Source organism: Manis javanica, chromosome 1 (genome assembly GCF_040802235.1).
Source record: "Manis javanica isolate MJ-LG chromosome 1, MJ_LKY, whole genome shotgun sequence".
Lineage (NCBI taxonomy): Eukaryota > Metazoa > Chordata > Mammalia > Pholidota > Manidae > Manis > Manis javanica.
Window position 1 is genome coordinate 125,580,037 of NC_133156.1, and position 21,091 is coordinate 125,601,127.

A 21,091-nucleotide genomic window follows, 5' to 3' on the forward strand; every position below is an offset into this window, starting at 1 on the left:
TGGAATCAGGGCTGGGATCCCAGCTGTCAGTGACTAGTTGTGAGAACTGGGCATATTACTTGCATCTATCTTCTCACTTGAAAACTGAGATAATGCAACTCAATGGTGACTCCAGTACTACTATAGGGAAATGGGTTAACAGCAATGTAGTTGAAAATGGGGCTATAGGATGTGTCCTGAAATTGTGTTTGCGAAAGTAAGCACATTTGGTTTCACGTAGATTTTGGGTGTATTTGGAGTGACTTGTTGTGGGGAGGAGGTTATAATGATGAAGAGGGTAAAGAGCATTATTCATGATGAGACTAATGCTTAGTACAATGCCTTGACACTGAAAAAGTTAACTGCTAATATTTATTACTAGTTTTTCCCACCAGACTGAATTTCTTGATAGCAAGCTCCTACCTTACTCATCTGTGTCTAATACAATGCTTGGGGCCAGATGTGAAATTTGAATACATTTTTAGAATTTTCATTAAATATGAGGATTTTATTGGTAACTTGGGAGAGAAGATAAAAGAAGTCTTTTGATATTCTGTTAGAAACACACAAAAGCAAAAAGTTTGGGAAAATGAGGCCAACAAGGCCTTTTATGTTCAAATATTCAAACCTGTTCCTAAGTGAGTCTTAACACCTGGTTTGCCTCATTTTTGCTTACATTTAAAATAATGAACCTAGAAATACAGATTTCCAACACGCACATGAAAAGATGCTCCACATCACTAATCATCCAGCTAATAATGCAAATCAAAACCACAATGAGGTGTCACCTTATGCAAGTTAGAATGGCTGCTATCCAAAAGACAAGAAATAACAAGTGTTGGTGAGGATGTGGAGAAAAGGGAACCCTCCTACTCTTTGGCAGGAAAGTAAATTGGTGCAACCACTATAAGCAATAGGGAGAGTCCTAAAAAACTAAAAATAGAGATACCATTGGACCTAGTAATTCCACTTGTAGGAATTTAACTGAGAAAACAAAATCTCTGATTAGAAAAGATATGTACCCCCATGTTTATTGGCACATTGTTTATAATAGCCAAGGTATGTAAGCAACCAGTGTCCTTTAATAGATGAATTGATAAAGAAGATGTAGTACACATGGAATATTACTCAGTTATAAAAAAGAAAATCCTGCCATTTGTGACAACATGGATGGATCTAGGAGTTAATATGCTAAGTAAAATAAGCCAGGTGTAGAAAGACAAATATCAAATGATTTCACTTATATGTGGAATCTAAAAAATCAAAATGAACAAAACAGCAGTAGACTCACAGACACTGAGAAGTGACTGGTGATCACCCCTGGGAAGGAATTGGTGTGGGAGGGTGAAATAGGTGAAGGGGATAAAGAGGCACAAAATCTCAGTGGAATATAAATTCGTCTCGGAGATGAAAGTACAGCATAGAGAATATAGTCAGTAGTTTTGTAACATCTTTCTGTGTTGATAAATAGTAACTACACTAGTTGGGGGTGAGGACTGTATGTAACTATTGAATCACTATGCTGTATACTTGAAACCAGAATAGTAGTATATATCAACTATACTCAATTTTGAAAAACAGAAAAAATGAAATGATGAATCTGAACGTCATTGATGTGGGTTTGGAACCCATACCTTGGGATTCATTATACCACACTTTTGGAAGATTTATTTCAATAGGACAAGAAAGCAGAACGTCAATGAACCACCCGCTCATAATTTAGTGAGCGTAGGATCATTGGATGACGGCTATCCAATCGCCGGGGAGTCCGGAGAGAATACTCTCTGGATTGGTCAGAGGAAACATCTCTCCAGGTTTACTTAAGAAGGGGCTTGGCGTGGGGCTCGCCGGGCAGCGCCTTCTGGCCAATCAGAGAACGCATAGGGGCGGGCTTTGCCAGGAGGGTTGGAGTGCTGCTATCTGGGAAAGTGAATCTGCGCTTCAGACCCGCCTGCCGGAGCGGGGAGGGCGTGGCCTCCGGCTCCCGGAGCCGTCGCGACGGATGGGCGGGGCGAATAGTGTTAGCGGCCGAGCCGGATGCGGGCGGCGCCGGGGCGGCCGCTGCCCTGGGGATGGGCGGAGCCCCAGCCTCCAGTGCTGGTGGCCGCCGCCGCTGCCGGAACCCGAGCGGCCGCCTCTGCTCCCGCGCGTCGCTGCTTCCTAGGGCGGCGGTATGCTAGGGAAAGGGGTAGTCGGCGGTGGCAGCGGCACCAAGGCTCCCAAGCCCTCCTTCGTGTCGTACGTGCGCCCCGAGGTGAGGGGGCACCCCGCGGGCGGGGCGTCGGGCTGGAGCTGCCGGGGCGCGGCGGAGCCCCTTCCCTGCCGCGGGCGCTTCCTGCCGGTGTGCGGGAGGGCAGCCGGGCGGGGTGAGGCCCTCGGGCGCGCTGGGGCCTCGCGCGGGCCGGTTGGGGACCTCCGGTGCCGGCAGGCAGGTGCCCGAGCGCGGGGCCCTGTTCGCTGGCCCTCAGGTGAAGGGGCCCGAGCCGCCCTGACCACCCCGAAGAGCTGGGGTTCTGGGTACCGCTGGAGGGGAAGGGCTGGCAGGTCCGGAGCCCGGGGGGGGGGGCCTTCCCGGAGCCCGCCGCCGGAGGGGGTCTGCCCGCCTTTAGGAATTTCTCAGTGAGTCTTCTGAGCTCGTTTGTCTCAGCTGCCCGCTTCTAAGTCGATTTGATGCCACTGGCGGGATACCGTGCACTGCCTCCCGCCTCCTGTCAGCACTGCGGGGAGAAACTGGGGGTCGGCCCGGCCTCAGCCATTCTCTGCCTCTCCCTTGTGAATTCCCCTCTGTCGTTTCTTCTCCTTTTCATTCATCCCCTCAAGACCACCCTTTCCACCCCCTCTCGCTTTCCTCCTGGAGTTTTACTGTTAAGTTCATTCATTAATTCAGAAAAAAAAATTTTTGAGCTCCTACTCTGTGTCAGGCACTGTTTTAAAGGTGTGGGATGTAAGTGATTAAATAAAGATCCCTGCTATCCTGAAGCCTGCGGGAGAGAGTAGGGAAACAGTAGATAAAACAGATGTAGGTAAATTACGTGGCAAATTACGTGATAAGTATCATGGGAAAAGAGCAGGCACCTTTTCCCTTTTTTGGCTGTTGGCATTTGAGTAGACTTGGAAGATGCCTGCGGTCTGAGAGAAGAATAGTGCAGGTAGAAGGAAGAGCCTGGAGTGTTGGGGAAGCATCAGTCAAGAAGGCCAGCCCTGCGGAAGCGCCAGTGGGTGAGGGGGAGAGTTACAGGAGACATAGAGAGGTTACAGCTTGTAGGTCACCCTGAGGGATTCTTGAGCTGTAGCTCCAAATCCAAATGCCTAATTAGATGCGACCTCGTTTTGGATTCGTAAGGTTTTCTCTGCTCCTCTCCCCCAGCACCTTAATCGCCAGAGAGCAGAAGCACAACCAAACTCAGTTGTTTTAAGCTGTCTTCCCACCTCTGTAAAGCAAAGGCAGGTGGTCTGGATGAGAGGTCTTGATCCGGGACTGCTTCTGAAAAGCCACCTGGGGTCGGGAGCCTTTGCGTATGCATCTTCATATTCAAAATATATGTCTTACAGTGGGGAGTCCTCTTGAAATGGAGAGTACTCTTGAAATTATTTTCAGTCCTAATTTTAAAATAAAAACCACTTCCTCTGTAAGTGCTCGATAAGGAGTCAGGGTCATCTTGAATTTTCGGCAGTATCACTGGTAAGTAACGTCAGTTTCTCTGTGTTTTTTTCTGATGGAGCCCCGGTTGAAGTACAAGTAATCTTTAACCTTTCCTTTTCAGTGAGATTAAACCACAAGTGGATCTTTTGAAATATGGCCAGAGTTCAAGAATGTTCGAATTTTTAATCCACCAAGTGCACATGTTGTAATTAGACGTGTTTTCCCTCTTTGCCCACAGTGCCTGATACATTTCCTTTGAGGGATAGTTAGGGAAGGGGAGTGGTTCAGCCCCAAAATAAGCCTGAAGTGGTCACATTTTCAGATCCTTATAATTGGCAATTTTTTTTTTTTTTGCCATCAGCTAATGCTGTGTAGACACTCTGTTGTAATCTGTCTCTAAAAATATTTTGTAACAGGATAAGGCTGTGACTTACATTGTGAATGGTTTTTCAGAAGATAAGGGAATGAGGGGTTGAAAAGCAGTTTGTTTTTAAGTGTATAGCTTCTCCTGGACATCACATTATTGGAGATGCATGTGACAAACGGTGAGGCCTAGCTTATGTACCTGTGTGAGCACTGGGTCTGGTAACCTCTTGGCTGCATCAGTAGGAGTCGTCCCTCAGAACACTTTTCTGAAAACTAGTTTCTACTCCTTTCCCTCATATTGCTTTTGGTGTATGTCTTTGTAGCGCTTTGCTCTTGTAAACTGGAAAATTGAGATTTCTTAGACTTTTTTTTTTTTTTTGCTGGTTGGTCACTGAGCTGCCAGAACAACTTCATGCCTTATAGTGTAATAATACCTGTGCCTGGTGATGAAGTTGTTCTTGGCTGATCAGCTCTCAGAAGGTTCAGCAGCAGCTGCCCTCAGTATGCCAGAGTCTATCAAGAGTCAGCACTTTGTGCTAAAAAGTGTTTAATGGGATAAAGTATTTGAAGATGATGCTTTTAAACATGATGGCTTATTATATTTTTTCTTGTGATCAGAAAGTTTTGGCATTGAATGGCCTGAAAGGAGGGATAGTAGTTAGCTTCAACTTTTAAAATTGGATTGCTGTCAGAGTAACTTGGGCTTTTCTGTCACTGATTCTTCTAAACCAGTGAATGTTGAAAGTTAAAACCTGAGCAGTAATTTAGGATCTTTGGTCATGTTTTGTAAACTTTGCCTGGAGGGTTACAATTTAGTAAACCTAGTAAGTGGGAAGCAGATAGCTCTGGAAGTTGAGGCAAACAGGAGGGAGAGATCTGGTCCTTCTTAGTGGCATCTGATAGCTGATATCTAGAAACATCTCAGCATTACCACCCTAGCTTAGTCATAGGCATAAGGCACAAAGGATGTCATGCCTCTGTTCAGGGGAACCCCTAGGTGCTGAGGTCCCTTCTGGGAGGCATTTGGTTAACAGTTTGGATGTCAGATGCATTTTTCTTGTTAAATAAAACACGTGTTTGAATTATTATTTAAAAAGTTGCATGTGTTCATTGTAGAAAATAAAAATATAGATATGCAAACACTTTTTAAAGAAAATTCTTAAGCAGCTTGGAGTGTGTCCTATCAGATAATGTGTATAGCTGTATGCATATGTTTACAAAATAGAATTAATATTGCTGATAATATTATGTAATCTGCCTTTTTCACCAGAAATGTATATTATAAATGTTTTTTCATGTCAATTGTTAACCTGTAATGTCATTTTAAATAGACCCTTTTTCCTAATGGAAACCCAGTGTGATGGAGAGATGTTAGGTAGTACAAAGGTAGCCAAAGAAAGTTGTGAGACTTCTAAGTGGATTTCTATTCAGTTACCTTCTCTGGTGCTGAATGACAACTCAGATTCTTCAAGATCGCCAATTCTCTGCTCATTTACCTTGAAATTATACACACTGGTTTGGTAATTTATAGTGCGTAGAAATGCCTAGTGTTTGTACCCAGATGCTTGCAAATAACACTTGCACCTAATGGTCCTAAGAGAAAGTTCTGATTTAATGAGTTTGTTTCATTGTGATGACTAGAATAAAAGCTTCAGGGTGTTCACGTGTTCTGTGAAACTAAGACCAGGAGAATTTGGCTTTTAGAGTGCCCATATTTGTGTGGTATTCCAAATATAGTTAAAATGTACTTTCAAGTAGTTTAGGTCAGTATTTGACTTGAATAGACTGATATTATCAGTTACTTATTTGTGGGTTTTAAATTTGGATGGCAACTTAAAGATAATCCACTCCATCCCTATACTCTTTCTCTGTTACACAGATGTGGAAGTGAAGCCCCACATGGTAACATGTTCTGCCCACCACCACAGCAGTATTGCAGAGCAGAGATGAGAACTGTCTGTTAGGAGCCAGCAGTACCCGTGGCTAAGCCAGACCCACAAGAGCTTATGAGAGCTTTTATGCAGACATGGGGGGAAAAGGCAAGAAGAGAGATGGAGATTTGAGGAAGGGTTAAAAAAAAATCCAGACGTAAGAGCCAATTTTTTTCTTTCCATTGTCCCTCAGGGAAATGAATGCATTGGATTGCCAAGTCCTCATTCAAGGCCATTTCTTCTGGTGGGGAAAAGTAAACCTCTGATCCATATTCTTCCCACAGATATGACTATGGGTATATATATATATTTAAAAAAAAAAGAATAATTACTAACACTAATGAAGCACTTTGGTGCCCTAGGAATTGTGCTTCTCATTTCATCCTTTCAGGTGTCTTACTCAGTGGACACTATCCTATCTTACACAGTGTTACCTCCTTTTTTGTGTGTGTTTAAATGCGGAAAGTTAGTTCCTTGCTCAGGTTCACAGATGGCAAGGTTTGGTGCCGGGATTTGAACTGGGGCAGTCTGATTCCTGGGCCATTTTCTTATCCATGTATTTATGAATGCAAGGAATGTTATTAGTGAAATGTATGTAGTCATGATTAGTTGCTTGCACACTAAAGGGCTTTCTCATTCCTGTTCCCCTGTAGTAGTTCCTTTCTTGGCATTAGTCAGGTTATCCACTAGGTGAATGAGGACTTAATGGGGCTCCTTGGAGATAACAGTTATTTTGTTTAAGTACCAGGCACTGTTCTAGATGTTGGGAATATAAACTAAATGAAATGAGATTTCTTTTTGGGTGGAACACTGCTGTATTGTACTACTAACTTTAGCAGATCCATTACAAGAAGAGATTGGCTTATCCTAAAAGGGACCTCTTTCCTCAGTCCTAGCAACAAAATTACCTTAAAAGCAAAATCTAGATCTGTTTTTGTTTTTTTCAAGATTCTAGAACTTTTTCTCCATCCCAAGCTAATTTTTCAATGGCAAAACCTTTTCTTGAGCTTACAGGTCACTGATAGTAATTTAAGAGGCTATTAAAGGACATTAAAAGTCCTTCCTAAAATGATCACTTTCTTAGCTCTGGCTTTAGCCTGATGATCTGCCCGAAGCTTCCGCTTTTTCTCTCCTTCATGTGCTTCCTGCAGCATCTCCGTGGGCCATATCCAACACTGCACAACTTCTGCAGATGGAGCATCAGAAGATGTCATGAGGCTGTCAAGCAACACTTCCTGCAGCCTGATCAACAAACAGCTGCCACGCGGACAGCCACTGTCTGAAAGCCAGATGCTCTCCCACACCCTACTTCCCTCTCTGATGTTAAAACCATGGCTAGAGTCAAAATCTTAGGCTGAGGGCAACCTGTACTTAAAAATTTTAAGTTGTGGATCCATCTCTGAGCATCCTCAACAGGATGTTTGATGTTATTGGAATACTTCCATATTAAACCAACCATCTTATGTAACTATGTGCTTTAGAGAGAATTAGATTTTCAGGGGCCAAAGTTTTTTTTTATCACCATAAAAGATGTACATCCTGTTTTTGTGATAAAGGCAATGTAATGAAGTTTCAGACTTTGGAAGTTAGAAGAATAAAATCACCCTTAATTTTGTTTCCCTGACCAAAGGAATTATCTCCTTTTTTTGGTATGTCCAGGCTGTGTATGTATGTGTTGCCGTCATAATACATGTAAAATTTGTAACCTGCATGTAATGATCATGCTTGAAGATGGCATTGCTGATCCATTGGGAGAAGATATACTTTGAATTGTTTTTCCAGCAGAAAACCATCTTAAGTTTCTAATCAAGTTATGCTTGAGATTTCTAATGTGCTTTTTTGAGAGAGCAAGGAGAATAGTGGGTTTACAGTTTAATGAATCATTTGAAATAAACCTCTTGAGCTGGATTGGGAGGTAGGATTGAACTAGAATAATTCTGGTGACCTCTAATCTTCAGTTGCTTTGGGAGGTAGTAGAGGGAAGGTAGAGATGGACAGGGACCCCAGGAGGGAGTGAGGCTGTCTGAGGCCTGGAAGGACCCAAGGGCCAGTCCTCTCTTCAAAGCCCTTGAGGGTCACATCTCTGTGGAAGGCAAACACTTGTCAGTGGCTGTCCCTCACCAGCTGTGAGCGAGGCCAGTCTTTATGGTTTTGTTGTATTTCTACATGAAAAATAGGAACAATATTAATACGCACAGTATCTAGTAGGTATACATGAATACTTAGAACCGTTGAATGTGGTTATGCATGTAAAGCCCTTAGCAGAGCACTTGGCACGTGATCAGTCTTCAGTAGACGTGGACTGTCCTTGCTGCTGTTATTCAGAAGCTGTTGGTCAGAGCCACTTGGGTGGTTTTAGAAGGTGCTTAATCATTAATCTTAGACGATAGAAATCTTTCCCAGCTCGGGATCAATGGAAGTGGAGTGTTGTGGTTGTTACCATGGTTTCACACCAGGAAAGTTCGCATGTGGTAACTCTTTCTTAGAGTGTTTTTCAGTATCTTTAATAAAAGCTCACTTTCCCTCTTTTGTTTCTTTATACAGTTGAGAATGATTTGATTGTATTTGAAATTCCAACCCAGTGAGAACACTTACTAGTTAACATTTTTCTTTGTTAACATTTGGCCTTTGACACTTTGCTAGTTTGATTTTGAGGACTCATTTTTCCTCTTCCCTCACTACTAATGAGTCTTTCTGTCATAGACCAAATTTTGTTCATTTATCGCGTCTATTCAGTGATTTACTTAAGCTATGAATAAGTTGAATTACCTCTGGGAGTAATAACTCTATCTACTTCAAAGTCAGTTGCAAGACCATGCTGTTTTGATTGCATCTGTAAATGCTTTTTCTAAAATAATGTCATCACTTTTCCCTCCTGTGCCCATCCTTCATTATTCCCTGTAGACCTGGCTGGTGGGCATCCTTTCAGAGGCAGCACCCAAGTCCTCAGCTGTTTGCTTCTGGAGAAGGGAGGAGCTTTAGACACAAGAAAAGCAGAGCCTGGGTATGGAAGTGCTGGCCATAATGAGGAAATATTTTGAAGTCTACCCTTTCTTTGTGAAGGATTGCCAGCCTGTTTCAATGGTCCTGAGGTGCTGGATTTTTTGCTTTTATTTTTGCTAAGAGAGGTTTGAAATTCCTGAGGGATACCTTGAAGGGAATGAGCCCAGTTTTTTGGATGAAAAATCTGTTTTCCCACTTTTCTCTAGATATAGAATTGAATTCCTGTTTTGCTTTAATACCTTGAGATCCAACTCCCATGGTGACTTTACCTCTCTGCTACTCTCCTTACTTGTAACATTGGGTGACTATCTTCTCTGCAGACTTACTCTGAGCATGAGAAGAAATGCCATGTATACCCAGCTCAGCACCTGAAAATGGCCTGACAAATACTCAACAACTGCTAGATGCTGTTGTTATGAATAGTAACTTGAGTTGGAAGAATTATTGACTGTGTACCTACCATTTGCTAAACACTGTGTTAGAATTAGGAATGCAAAAACCACTCTGTACTCGGGAGGTTCACATTCTGTTGGAGTGACGGCAAGTCAACAGATGGCTCTAAGGGAGGGAGGTGCTGCCTGCTTATGAGGGAGGAGTGCACAGAATACTCTCAGAGCCCAGAGTGAGCCCTCTGCAGAAACTGCAGCAGCATCTGGCCTCATTTGAAAGCTGTGTGGGACTTGAAAAGGGCAGTGTACAGGTGGGCTTTCATGTGGGAAAGGGGAACGATGTAGTCGGCAGGCAAGAGGGACAACCTCAGAGCTTGTAAGTGCACTGGGACCTGGTGGTCAGAGCATATGCCCTCATCCCTTACAGAAGAAGGTATGTGAGCAGGGATGCAAGGGAGGTAAGTTCTGAAGCATAAGAGCCAAGGTGTGCTGCTAGGATGCGGGATTGTTTCCTTGATTCATTCTGGCCCTTCGTAAGCCTGTAGGCACATCTCATTTGCTGCTGGTTCTTCTTGATTCAAGACCACAGAAAGGCTCCTGTTCCAAGGAATTTAACTGGTTGCCAGCTATTCAGCTGACCTAGTATTTATATAGCAGTCCTGGGGTGGGGGGAGTGGCACAGAAGGCAGAGCCATGTGTTTCAGCAGCTGCTATTTTTCACATCAGCTAGCTTAAATTCTAAGACTCTGACAGCCCCCAGACTGCCACCTGACACCTTCCTCTCAGCACTTAGGCACAGCCCAGTGCTACCCTCTTGACTTTCAGTGTGATGTGGTTGTTAAGAGAATGGCTTTAGAAGTAGAGCTCTGTCACTGGCTGTGTCAGTTTGGTCTGGGTGTTTAACTTCTCTGAGCCTCAGTTTCCTGATCTGTGAAATGGGAATAAAAATAATAGTATCTAGCCTATAAGATTATTGTTAGTCTTAAGTGAGACAATCCACGGAAGTGAGATAATCCACGGTAAGTTGGTGTCACAGTACCTGGCATGTAGTAAACAAACACTAAATGTTAATTGTTGTATTTGCTGTTACTCTTCACCCTGGAAGCTGTGCATGCGTGTGTGTATGTACGTATGTTCATGTGTCCATTCTTTGGGCTACCAGTGCAGATCCTGATAGTGGCAAGACTTGACCTACATTCCCTTCCAGCGTTGTTCTTACCTTGTGCTCTCACAGGCTGTGTCTGGAGCCAGGGGTGCTGTCCTTCTCGTAGGTCTATGCCATCCACACAGGGGGCACCTTTCCTGACCACCTAAAGGGCCTCTCTTCTGATACAATTTTCTTTCTCTGGGAGCTGATGCAGGAATTCCAGGAGGATCTGGGGTGAGGTATTTTATCCTGGGCCTATACCTCTAATCCAGCTCAGCTTTCTCTTTTTAAGGCAGGCTTACCAGCTGCTACCAGCGGCCCCATCTTTCTCCAGTCATCTGTACTCTGAACCAGTCACAGTCCCCAGAGTGCCATTTTTGCGTGGGGTGGTGCTCTGTGGTGGTATGTCTTCATTTCCATTCATTCCACCCTTCCTGCCAGCATCTCCTTTAATGCCTGGAATCGCTGATCATGACTGCTTAGCTGGTCTCTCCAGCACCACCACTTTTCCCTGCTGTACCCCCTGAGTCACCGCCATGCCATGGCCAGGCTCCTGGACACGGCCTTCCTGTGTCACTTTGCTATTTGAGGTCCCCCTCTCCCTCCATCCTTTGCACTGGTCCAAGTCTGTACTCCTTCCCTCTTCTAGGCACAGCTCAGGTCTACCTGCTCCCTGCTTGTTGGAGGAGCATTGGCTTGGATTTGGGAGGCTGGGTGCAGGCCATGTCCTTTCTGTGTGATGTTGAGGGAGCCCCTTTACCTTTTTGGCTCTCATTTCCTGATTTATAGAGTTGGATTAGGTGTTTTCAAACCTGTTTTGCACAAGGAACATTTTTTTTTAATAGCGTGGTTCTTTGAGAAACTTTCTCAGAATACATAGGCCCAAGTCTGACTTTAGAGATTTGGATATGCCTTTAGGGGTGGAAGGGCAGGTGGGGGGCACCAGCAATAGGAATTGTATTTTTTTCAGTAACCGTGATCTGTGCCCCTGCTCCCTGTTGAGAACTGCTATTTCAAATGAAATCAGAGGAAACCCAAGTATAGAGAGGAAGAGGGAAAAGAAGAGAAAGGGGTGGGGCGCACTGCTGGAAAAGCCCTGGCCTGGCAGAATCCCAGGCCTGAGCCCCGTCAGCCTCTTCCATTCTCCAGTCTTTCCTACCTGGCATTCTCCTCCCTTTGGCCTGTGACACAGGCTGCCTGTAGCTCTGGGTTCTGGGGCGATGCTTTGGCACATTCATTCTCTACTCCTTTGTGTTTAATTGCCCTGTGTCTGTGGGTCTTGTTTCTCCCACAGAACGGTAAGCTCCAGAGGGCTGGGCTGCAGTGCCCTGCCATATGGCCTTGTGGGGCTCAGGGAAGCTTCAGAGAGGACGCTGGCCGTCCTGGGAGGGGCCTCCGGAGGTAGCTGGGGGTGGGGCATCATTCTGAGGCTTTTTTTTTTTCCTCCTGGAGAGTGATTTGAGTTGAGGATGAGAACTACATTAGTGTGGCCACTGACTCTACTAGCCTTTATGCCCCAACAGTCAGCTTTGACTTGAGGTGCTTTGCCTTAAAGTACTCCTTTAAGCTGTCACTGTGCATGTAGTTTGTTAAACCAGTAACCTGTCTGGATGCCTGAAGCCCAGTTCTCTGTGATGTGTCTCTGGCTGCCCTTGGCTTCTTCAGACAGCTCCTTATTCCATCAAGTGAGCAAGACTGTCTTTGTTGGAATCGGGCTAGCTAACTATTTGGGGAAGTTAGATCTATGGGTTCTGAGCCTTCTGCTGGTATTTGGGTCTTAGCATTTCTTCTCTAGCTTGGGTTTCTTACTAGGAAGAGTTTAAAAAAGGGTGTGGATTATTGAAAGGCCTAGTAACTCCTGGTAAGGGTGATTGTTGCTAAGAAGCATGAATGAGTAATACTTTCACTGTCGTTCACTAAACCATGAGCTGTCCAAACAGAATGAGGGATTTAGTTTGGGTCTTAGCGAGCAGTGTGTTTCTTACTTCAAAAATAGTAGCCTAAATCTGAAAGGAAGAATTTAGAATGGACGTGAGTAAGTATTGCTTAGCTGTTAGTGCCGTTTTAAAGTTTGTTACCTGTTTCCCTGTCCTGGAGACCAGTTACAGTTGAAAGGATACTTGATGGTATGTATTGTTTTGTAATAGGAAAAACAGTGTAAGACTGGTAGCTGCCTGGGGCTGGGGATGGGGCTGGGCATTAGGGAGAATGGGGGACATGAATGCTGATGGGTATGGGATTTCTTTCAGGCGTGATAAAACGTTCTAAAATTGAGGGTGATGGTTGTACAACTTTGTGAATATACTAAATACCGTTAAATTGTGCACTTCAAATGGATGAACTGTATGGGAGGTGAATTTGTCTTACTAAAACTTTTACAAAAACAAAGAAAAAATCAGAAGTACTCTATTTGGTGCCAAAACTCCTGAGAATGAGTTCTGGTTTCACCACCTACTCAGCTATGTGAGTATAGGCACCATATTTAACCTCTTGGAGCTTCTTTGGCCTTATCTGTAAAGTGGGGATGAAAATACCATACAAGATTGTTGTCAAGATAAATGACATAGGACATGTGCAAGTGGATGTAGTAAAACCTCCAACAAATTATGTACTTATGTGTTTAAATTAGACTGCATTTTTGTGGGTAACAGATACCTAGTCTGAAATGCTCTTGAGAATTTCCTGCTAGCCCTGTGAATGAACACTTAGGATGGCCAGACTGATTTGCATAATGGGTAAACAGCAGACTCTCTAAAGACCAGACACCTAAATGAATCTGTGGGCATGCTCGGTTCCCTTGGGTCCAGACAGAGATTGTCAGTTTCCCTCTCACTGTGTGTCTTCTTCCCTGGCTTCACATACTGTTTCCTTGGTTTATTGTTGCAGTGAGCATTGCTTGTAACTGCCAAAAGCAGGGTATAGTGGCAAAGCTGTTAACTGATCAGCAGGTTGGGGAAGGGAAACTGATTTTGAAACGTGAACTTGGAGGATCTGAGAGACACTCCAGTGCAGGTGGCCAGGAGGCTGTTTTCAGTGTCCAGGTCTGGAGCTCTGAAGAGTGAAGAGCCACCTGCATATATCTTTGGAGCCATGTGAGGGGGAGAGCTCAGTTGGGGAGCGCAGGTGTTGTCCTGCCCAGAGGGAGACTTGAGGAAGAGTCCGACAGTGTTGGTCCTTTGGTTTCAGATGCATGTCTGCAAATTTTCAGGTCTTGGGATAAATGGCACTTCTGGAGTCTTCTCTGACCCTCTGAGAGAGGTGAGGTGTTCCCGCTGTGTCCTTGTTGTAGCCTGTCCTTCCCCAGGGTAGCACTTCGCCCACATCCTTATTACTGCTTGTGCTGTGGGCAGACTCCCATGCGCTCTGGCAAAGTAGGGGTATGGTGTCGTGTTCACTTTTGGATTTGCTGTGCTGGAATAGGGCAGATGCATAAGAAATGATAGTTCAGTCAGTGGAAGAGTGTGAAAGGCTGTGGGTGAGGGGACAGTGTCCCAGAGTAGGGTGTGGGCAGCAGGCAGAGGCAGGTCGGATTGTGGAGTTGTCCAGTAAACTGAGGCTCAGTCCCGCTTCACTGAACCGTGGTTGGCCTCATTTTCCTCATCTCTAATGTGGAAGTTAACAGAGTTGTGAAAATTAAACAAGATAATGTGTAGAGAGATCCTCTTTTGTAGGCTTCTAGTATTTATTGCACTGTTTCCCCAGTTACTGCTTTTTGTCTGTCTGAATTTGTGAGAGCCAAAGTCAGTTCTTACTCATCTTTTTATCCTTAGCATTTGGTAATTAGGATATTTGAGAGCTGTTTGTTGAAATGAATTGGCATTTTTTATGAATGGGTTATCTTGCAACTCTGAGTAACCAGACCTATGGCTTGAGTGCTGACTCCGGACGAGGCCTGTGCTTTGGGCCACTCCTCAGAAACACAGTTCTGAGAAGAGATCAGAGTGAGAACTTTTTAATGCTGGACCAGCTGTGGGTTCCAGTAGGTATGTCTCCTTTGGGCCCTAAGCTTGCTGGAGAATGGGTGGCAGTTCCCACATCTTCCCTGGCATAGACATTGCCAGAATGGGAGTGCTTCTGGCTCAGCACCGGGCGAGCTTCTGAGATACATGGGGGCAGTGGCAGTTGCGGGTCCTGGGAATTGTTGATACAGTTGGAGCAGGACAGATGCAGTTCCTCTTGATCTGTGGGGTTAAATGTGTGGAAACTGGAAGACTTCTTATTCATGCTGTTATCCTCTTTCTCAGTCACACAAAAAAAGTAGCCATGGCATTGGGGTTAATGTTGAAATAAGGAATTAACAACAGAAAAACCCTAACTATGATCCTACCGCTCTATCAGAACTTTTCTCCATTTATGTTTATGCCGCTGTTCCATGTGAATTCAGGCCACTGGGATACCTCGACCTGCTGTGACCACTGGCAAGTGCCAGCAGCCTTTAGCATTCTTTTGTGCCGTAATAGCAAATTTTATCCAGACTCGGAGTAGCAGGAGATGCTGCAGAAAACACATGGCCATTTTTTTTTTTTTGAGAGGGCATCTCTCATATTTATTGATCAAATGGTTGTTAACAACAATAACATTCTGTATAGGGGACTCAATGCACAATCATTAATCAACCCCAAGCCTAATTCTCAACAGTCTCCAATATTCTGAAGCATAACGAACAAGTTCTTAAATGGTGAACACGTTCTTACATAGTGAATAAGTTCTTACATGGTGAACAGTGCAAGGGCAGTCATATCACAGAAACTTTTGGTTTTGATCACGCATCATGAAATATAAACAATCAAGTCAGATATGATTATTCATTTGATTTTTATACTTGATTTAGATGTGAATCCCACATTTCTCCCTTATTTTTTTTTAAATAAAATACTGAAGTGGTAGGTAGATGCAAGATAAAGATAGAAAACATAATTTAGTGCTGTAAGAGGACAAATGTAGATGATCAGGTGTGTGCCTATAGACTAAGTATTAATCCAAGCTAGACAAGGGCAACAAAACATCCACGGATGCAGAAGATTTCTCTCAAAATGGGGGGTGAGGTGGTAAGCCTCACCTCTGTTGATCCCCAGTTTCTCATCTGATGGCCCCCCTGCAACTGTGCCTGTCTTAGGTTGTTCCTCCCTTGAGGAGTCTTACCCGTCTCTGGCTAACCAGTTGTCTTCCGGGGCCATACAGGAAAATGTAAAGTTGGTAAGTGAGAGAGAAGCAATATTCTTTGAAAAGGTTAGCTTTTTACTTCTTTGCAGATTTATGCCCTGTGGCTTCTATGCCCAGCATTTGTCTTGAGGTATCTTTACCACTTGGAAGAATTATGATACTCGGTAATTTTCAATATGAGGCACAAATTCTACTAAAGGGCTGTAATTGGGAAGGAAGAAGAAAAGCTATAGAAGTAGCAGATGGAAGAAAACATGGGAAGATTGGTTATTTCTTTGACATAACTTCTTGTAGAGTAACATAAGCATGTATAGGTTTTAACAAACTACTAATTAAATTGCGTACACACATTAACAGAATAGGAATACAGCTACATAACAAAAGCAGACCTACAATTTACCAGCCATATCCAGTGAAACCAAGAAAACCAGTTAGGTACCCTAGGCATTTGTGAAAACTTATCAATAATATGATGGATATTGTCTAACTGAATTTGAATAGTTTGAGAAAAATCAGACAAATTAAAACAACACATTCCTGGGAACTGTTCACATCCCATATGTTCTTTTAACAGTAGATAGTCTATAGTCGCACAATTTTGGAACACTGCAACTTGCACTTCTCTTAATTCTTGGACATGGCCATTTTAACTGCCACATGTGTTGAAAATTTGCATCACTGCCAAACGAGTTAGTTTTCAGGCATCTTACAGAGTTCAAGAAAAAGTGCTGGGTGTACCTAGTAGAACCAGTTCAGCTTGATTATTAAAGAGCCATATCTCTCTACCTTTTCTTCCTACACATGGAACATGGTAGTTAATTGGGGTCAGTAAGGCATTTTTTTCCATGTTTCATAGCTCTGGAAGTAAGGTTGTCACCATTTGCTGATGAAGCAGCTAGGCAGGGAGTGTCAGAGTTGAAGGATAGTGGGACAGAAGGAGCAAAGGGTTAAGGGAGACTCGGTCCTTCTCTGAAGCCAGATGACAGTTTAAGAAGCTCCCAGCACCCCAGAGAACAGGGATAGTACAGAGGCAGCTGTCACTAAACACTGGCTGAATTGCCTGTGAGATCCTGGAATGATGCCAGGTCCACCCACACAGCTGTTGTGCTCTTGCAGTTCTTGCTGGTCAGGCTTCACAAATTCTAGTCTTTCTGGATTAATATCACACACATGACAGTCTTTAATGGAATGCACTCTTTCTCTAGTACTTCACAGTATGCTTAGAGCATTTGGTGATGCCATCCATATTAATGCCCAAGCCAGATATTGTATCGTAATCCCCCATATGTTTCTCTGGTTGGTGCTGGACTACTGTAAAGCCTCTCACTATTTAAAGTCATTATTAAATTATTCACAAAATCTGTATACAAAGTCTGAATTGGATTCTGGGGATTTACAGTGAGCAAAAAACCAGACAGGGGTCTGCCCTCAGAGTTATGGATTGGTGGGGAGATAGACTCAAATAATGACATAAGCATATGAAATGGCAGTTGTGACAACTGCTAGGAGTGAGAGAGGTACATGGTACCTGGTACCATGTAAAAACCTGGTAACAGAGAGGACTCCCCTGAGGAAATGACCCTTGTCCTGAGATCCAGTGGATACACAGAATTCTCAGGGCAAAGAGGAAAGGAGAAACATTCTAAGCAGCAGGAACTTCCTGTGGAACTGATTCAGGATGGGAAGGAGCATGACAGGTATGAGGGGCTGAAAGAAGGCCAGTGTGGCCAACATGCAGGCTGAGGAAGAGGATAGTAACTGACCAGATTGGACAAGTAATGGGGGCCAGATTTCTCCCGGTCTTGTAGGCTGTGTCAAAACATTGTCCTCATCCCACCAGTAACCCAAAGCAGGCTGTGTTCTGAAAGGGTCACTGCTCCATTAGGGTGGAGAATGGATTGGAAGGAGGTGAGAGGCAGGTAGAGCAGGGGAAAGCTGTGGGAGATTATAATAGCTTGGTCTACATGGTGCTGGTGGAGATAGGAGGAGCGTTTGTTCTAGATATATTTAATAGGTAATACTGGTACAATTTGGTGATAGATTGGATAATGAGGGTAAAGGAGAAAGTGGTATAAAGGAGGACTCTTAGCATGATCCCTAGACTACATGATCTTGGAGGGAAACACAGAATTGTCCAGGTGGAACGTAGTGTTAATCGTGGTTGGAGGCCTTCCTGGAGTACAGTGAGTCAGAGGATTCCCCTTGAACTCTTGAAGGCTGTTGGGGTGACAGAGACTTATGCCTTAGAGGACCCAGTGGAATAAATTGTAAGAGGTAACTCTTTCATACAATGAATGACTGTAACATCTTACTACATTGATGGACAGTGACCACACTGGAGGGTGTGAGGACTTGATAATATGGGTGAATATTGAACCAGTGTGTTGTGTATTTGAAACCATCATAAGATTGTATATCAATGATAGTTTAATTTTTTAAAAAATGAAAGGGGAAATAAAAAGAGGTAACTCAGCTTGAAGAGGCCCCATAGTTCTTCCCCATACAGCCAGCCATTACTCTGGGGGTAGGTATATTTTGATTTTTGTTTTTTCCCTGTAGCCTCCATTTACCTCTCCACAATACTCCTGGATTTCTCTGGACACTTTCTGTGATGCTTCCTTTGACCTGTTTTAGGTGGGTCTAGCAGATATATTCACTAACCAATCTGTCTTGTTTTTCCTTTTTCCTTCTTTCCATGTAAGATGCAGTGTGTCTTCATACAGGAACACAAACTGAGCCAGCTTCCAGGTTTGACTTCTACTTATACCACATACTAGCTGGGTGTCTTCATCAGCAAATGGAGATAATAGCGAGTGTAATAACTCTACTTCAAAAGCTTGCCGTGAGGATTAAATGAGTTAATAAGTATAAAATCCTTTAAGCAACGCCTGACACATAAAGCTAAAGAAATACTTATAATTATTCACCTCAACCTCAATAAGGGCTGGCCTCTGAAAGAACCCCCTTTGGCCTTCATAGATTGGACATTTGTGATTTCTACAGCCCACAAGTGACCCCTGAGTCATGTAATAATTTATAATGTCGATAAGGAAGAAACTGGTATTTACTCATGCAGTTGTAAAGATCAAATTGGACAGCCTTTAATCACTTGTCCAGTACATTTTCCCACAAAGACAACAGCTCATACATACATGTTCAGAGTGCACATGGTCAAGAGTAGGATGTATACGTGGAATTTCACCATGTCCTGCAACCCACTTTAAGATCTGTATCCAGCCTCGGCATATCTAGATGTGGGCACTCCTGTACCCTTGTTGGTGACTACTTCCCCTCCGCTCCAGTCAACTGTGTTTATTCTCCTGGAATCAACAAGCAATGGATGCTTTCTCAAAAACATTGAAATATCTTCTCCATGTTCTTTTTTTTGTCAATTAGAAAACTGTTGTAAAATACAGGAATGAAGGTACTATAGGACAGTAGCCAATGAATACTCTGTTCTGTCCTTCGTACCTCCTCCCCACCACCCAGATAGCTTTCCAAATTAAAAAAAAAACAAAAAACAGAATTTTGAGGGGAGGGTTTCTTTATAATTCCTCTTTGTGTGTCCTGATTTATGGATTATTTCTTTTCCCAGGGCTGGTGTATATTTTGCTTTGGAGTTCACGGTAGTGGCAATGGTACTTATTCTTTCCTGAGTTGATTATTTGCAGAATTGGATAGTGACTAATTTTTTGAAGTGCCAACCAGAGAAATGTTAGGTATTAGTGATGATCACCTACAGTGTGGCTCCTTAAATTCCAGTGCTCAAGTGCTTATATAGGTTTTTATTCTCAATTTTTTACCAACTTTTTGCTGTTTAATCTTTCAATAAAATCAGATGAGAAAACTCTCCTTTGGTATGGCATACCTTAGCAGCCCCCTCCTTGATGTGGTGTTCTCTTAAGAAAGCCATTAGTTTACTCTTTTGGTCTTATAGTGGTTTCAAAGTACTTCCTATTGCAGAATATGACACAGAATGACCAGACCTAAATCATTGTGGGCTACTAGAAAAACAAATACTGTTAATAGAAAAATGTCATTTCTTTCTCCACAACTTCAGATATTCCTGTGTAGTCAAAGTCTTTTGGAGGTAGGGCCAACTTGGGTATTGCTAAGTGCTGGAATTAGTTGGAGCTTGGGCTGAACCCTTGGTTAGTAACTTATTTCCTGTGAAAGAGAAGTTCCTGAATCTCTTTAAGCCTCACTTTCTTCATCTGGAACTTGGAGAATCAGAAATGTAAAATGTAAAAGGGCAATCAGCAGAAACCCTCTGTAGCTAACTTACGCTAACAAGGGGATTTATTATAAAGTTGCAGGTGTGATTCATGAAACATAAGTCAAAGGTGCGGTTTCGCCTCGCTGTAGCCTGGAAAGATATGGAGTCCAGGCCCTGAATGTGTGTCTGGGGTTGGGCTTTTATCTCTGCCTAACCTCTTTATGTGTCTCATTCTTTGCAGAACAACTTTCTCTACTTCCCCATATTTGTGGCAAAATCTGCAAGTCTGTACAGTTGATCCTTGAACAAGAGAGGAGTTAGGGTGCTGACTCTCCCTACGGTTGAAAGTCTGTATATAACTTCTAATTGCTGTTAATGGGAAGCCTTACCAATAACAAACACAGTTAACATATTTTATATGTTGTATGTATTATATACAATAAACTGGAGGAAAGAAAACATTTTTTCAAATTGTTGCTAATCTCTAAAAAATTTTCCAATATATTTATTGAAACAATCTGTGAATAAGTGGACCCATGAAGTTCAAACCTGTGTTTTTCAAGGGTCAGCTGTAGTTTAAGTGCCCAGTTTGTTTAGCTTCTTTTAGACCTTGAGCCAAATTAATAGGGGAGATAAAAAGACTGTCCCTCTGGGGGACTGCTTTCAGTTTCCCTTGTAGTTGATGGGGAGGAGGTGGTTCATTCCAGGAGGTTGGTGGGGGTCAGGGAACAGTTGTCAGGGAAAAGGGAGTTTTGGGTAGGACAGGCTCCTAAAAGGTTTTTGTTTATGGAATATGCAGAAAGAATTCCACTAACCATTTTAAGAATTGATGTAGTTTTGGATAGTATAAATTCTTTGTCATGAGAAGATAGTTCTTCTGGGAGCATTCCAATAGGGTCATCCTCTCCCCATTGACTTAAGTGTTTGAACTGAGTTCTAAGCCCTAATCAAGATGATCACTAGCTTTCTAACAGCTGATAATTTAATGAATAGCTTTTTCTCTCAAAGATGATAGAACTGTCAAAAATAATTGTGCTTTAATTTATTTCTTTGCTAATAACAGGTGATGGAAATTCTCAATGAGAATTTCTAAATTACCAGAATAGTCATAGCATTTACATATGCAAGAGGAGTTCCTCATGTGGGACTAATGTAGACCAATGCATCAGAATCATCTGGGAAACTTTCGACACAATCAGAAGCCCAGCTGCATCCCGTACACTGATTCCTTAGGCTTGTAGTGAGGCCTGCGTG

General features: G+C 43.2%; 1 protein-coding gene across 2 annotated transcripts in view; it reads left to right on the plus strand.

Moving 5' to 3' along the window:
- The first annotated feature begins 1,957 nt into the window (after nucleotides 1–1,957).
- Nucleotides 1,958–21,091, plus strand: part of MTMR12 (myotubularin related protein 12) — a 61,418-nt gene continuing 42,284 nt past the window's right edge. The window contains exon 1 of one of the 2 annotated variants that reach the window (XM_037001781.2): nucleotides 1,958–2,233. In XM_037001781.2, coding sequence (XP_036857676.1) covers nucleotides 2,017–2,233 — 217 coding nt within the window. In that variant the 5' untranslated portion in view covers nucleotides 1,958–2,016. The remainder of the gene's footprint in view (nucleotides 2,234–21,091) is intronic. The other variant, XM_017675136.3, reaches the window with a different exon arrangement.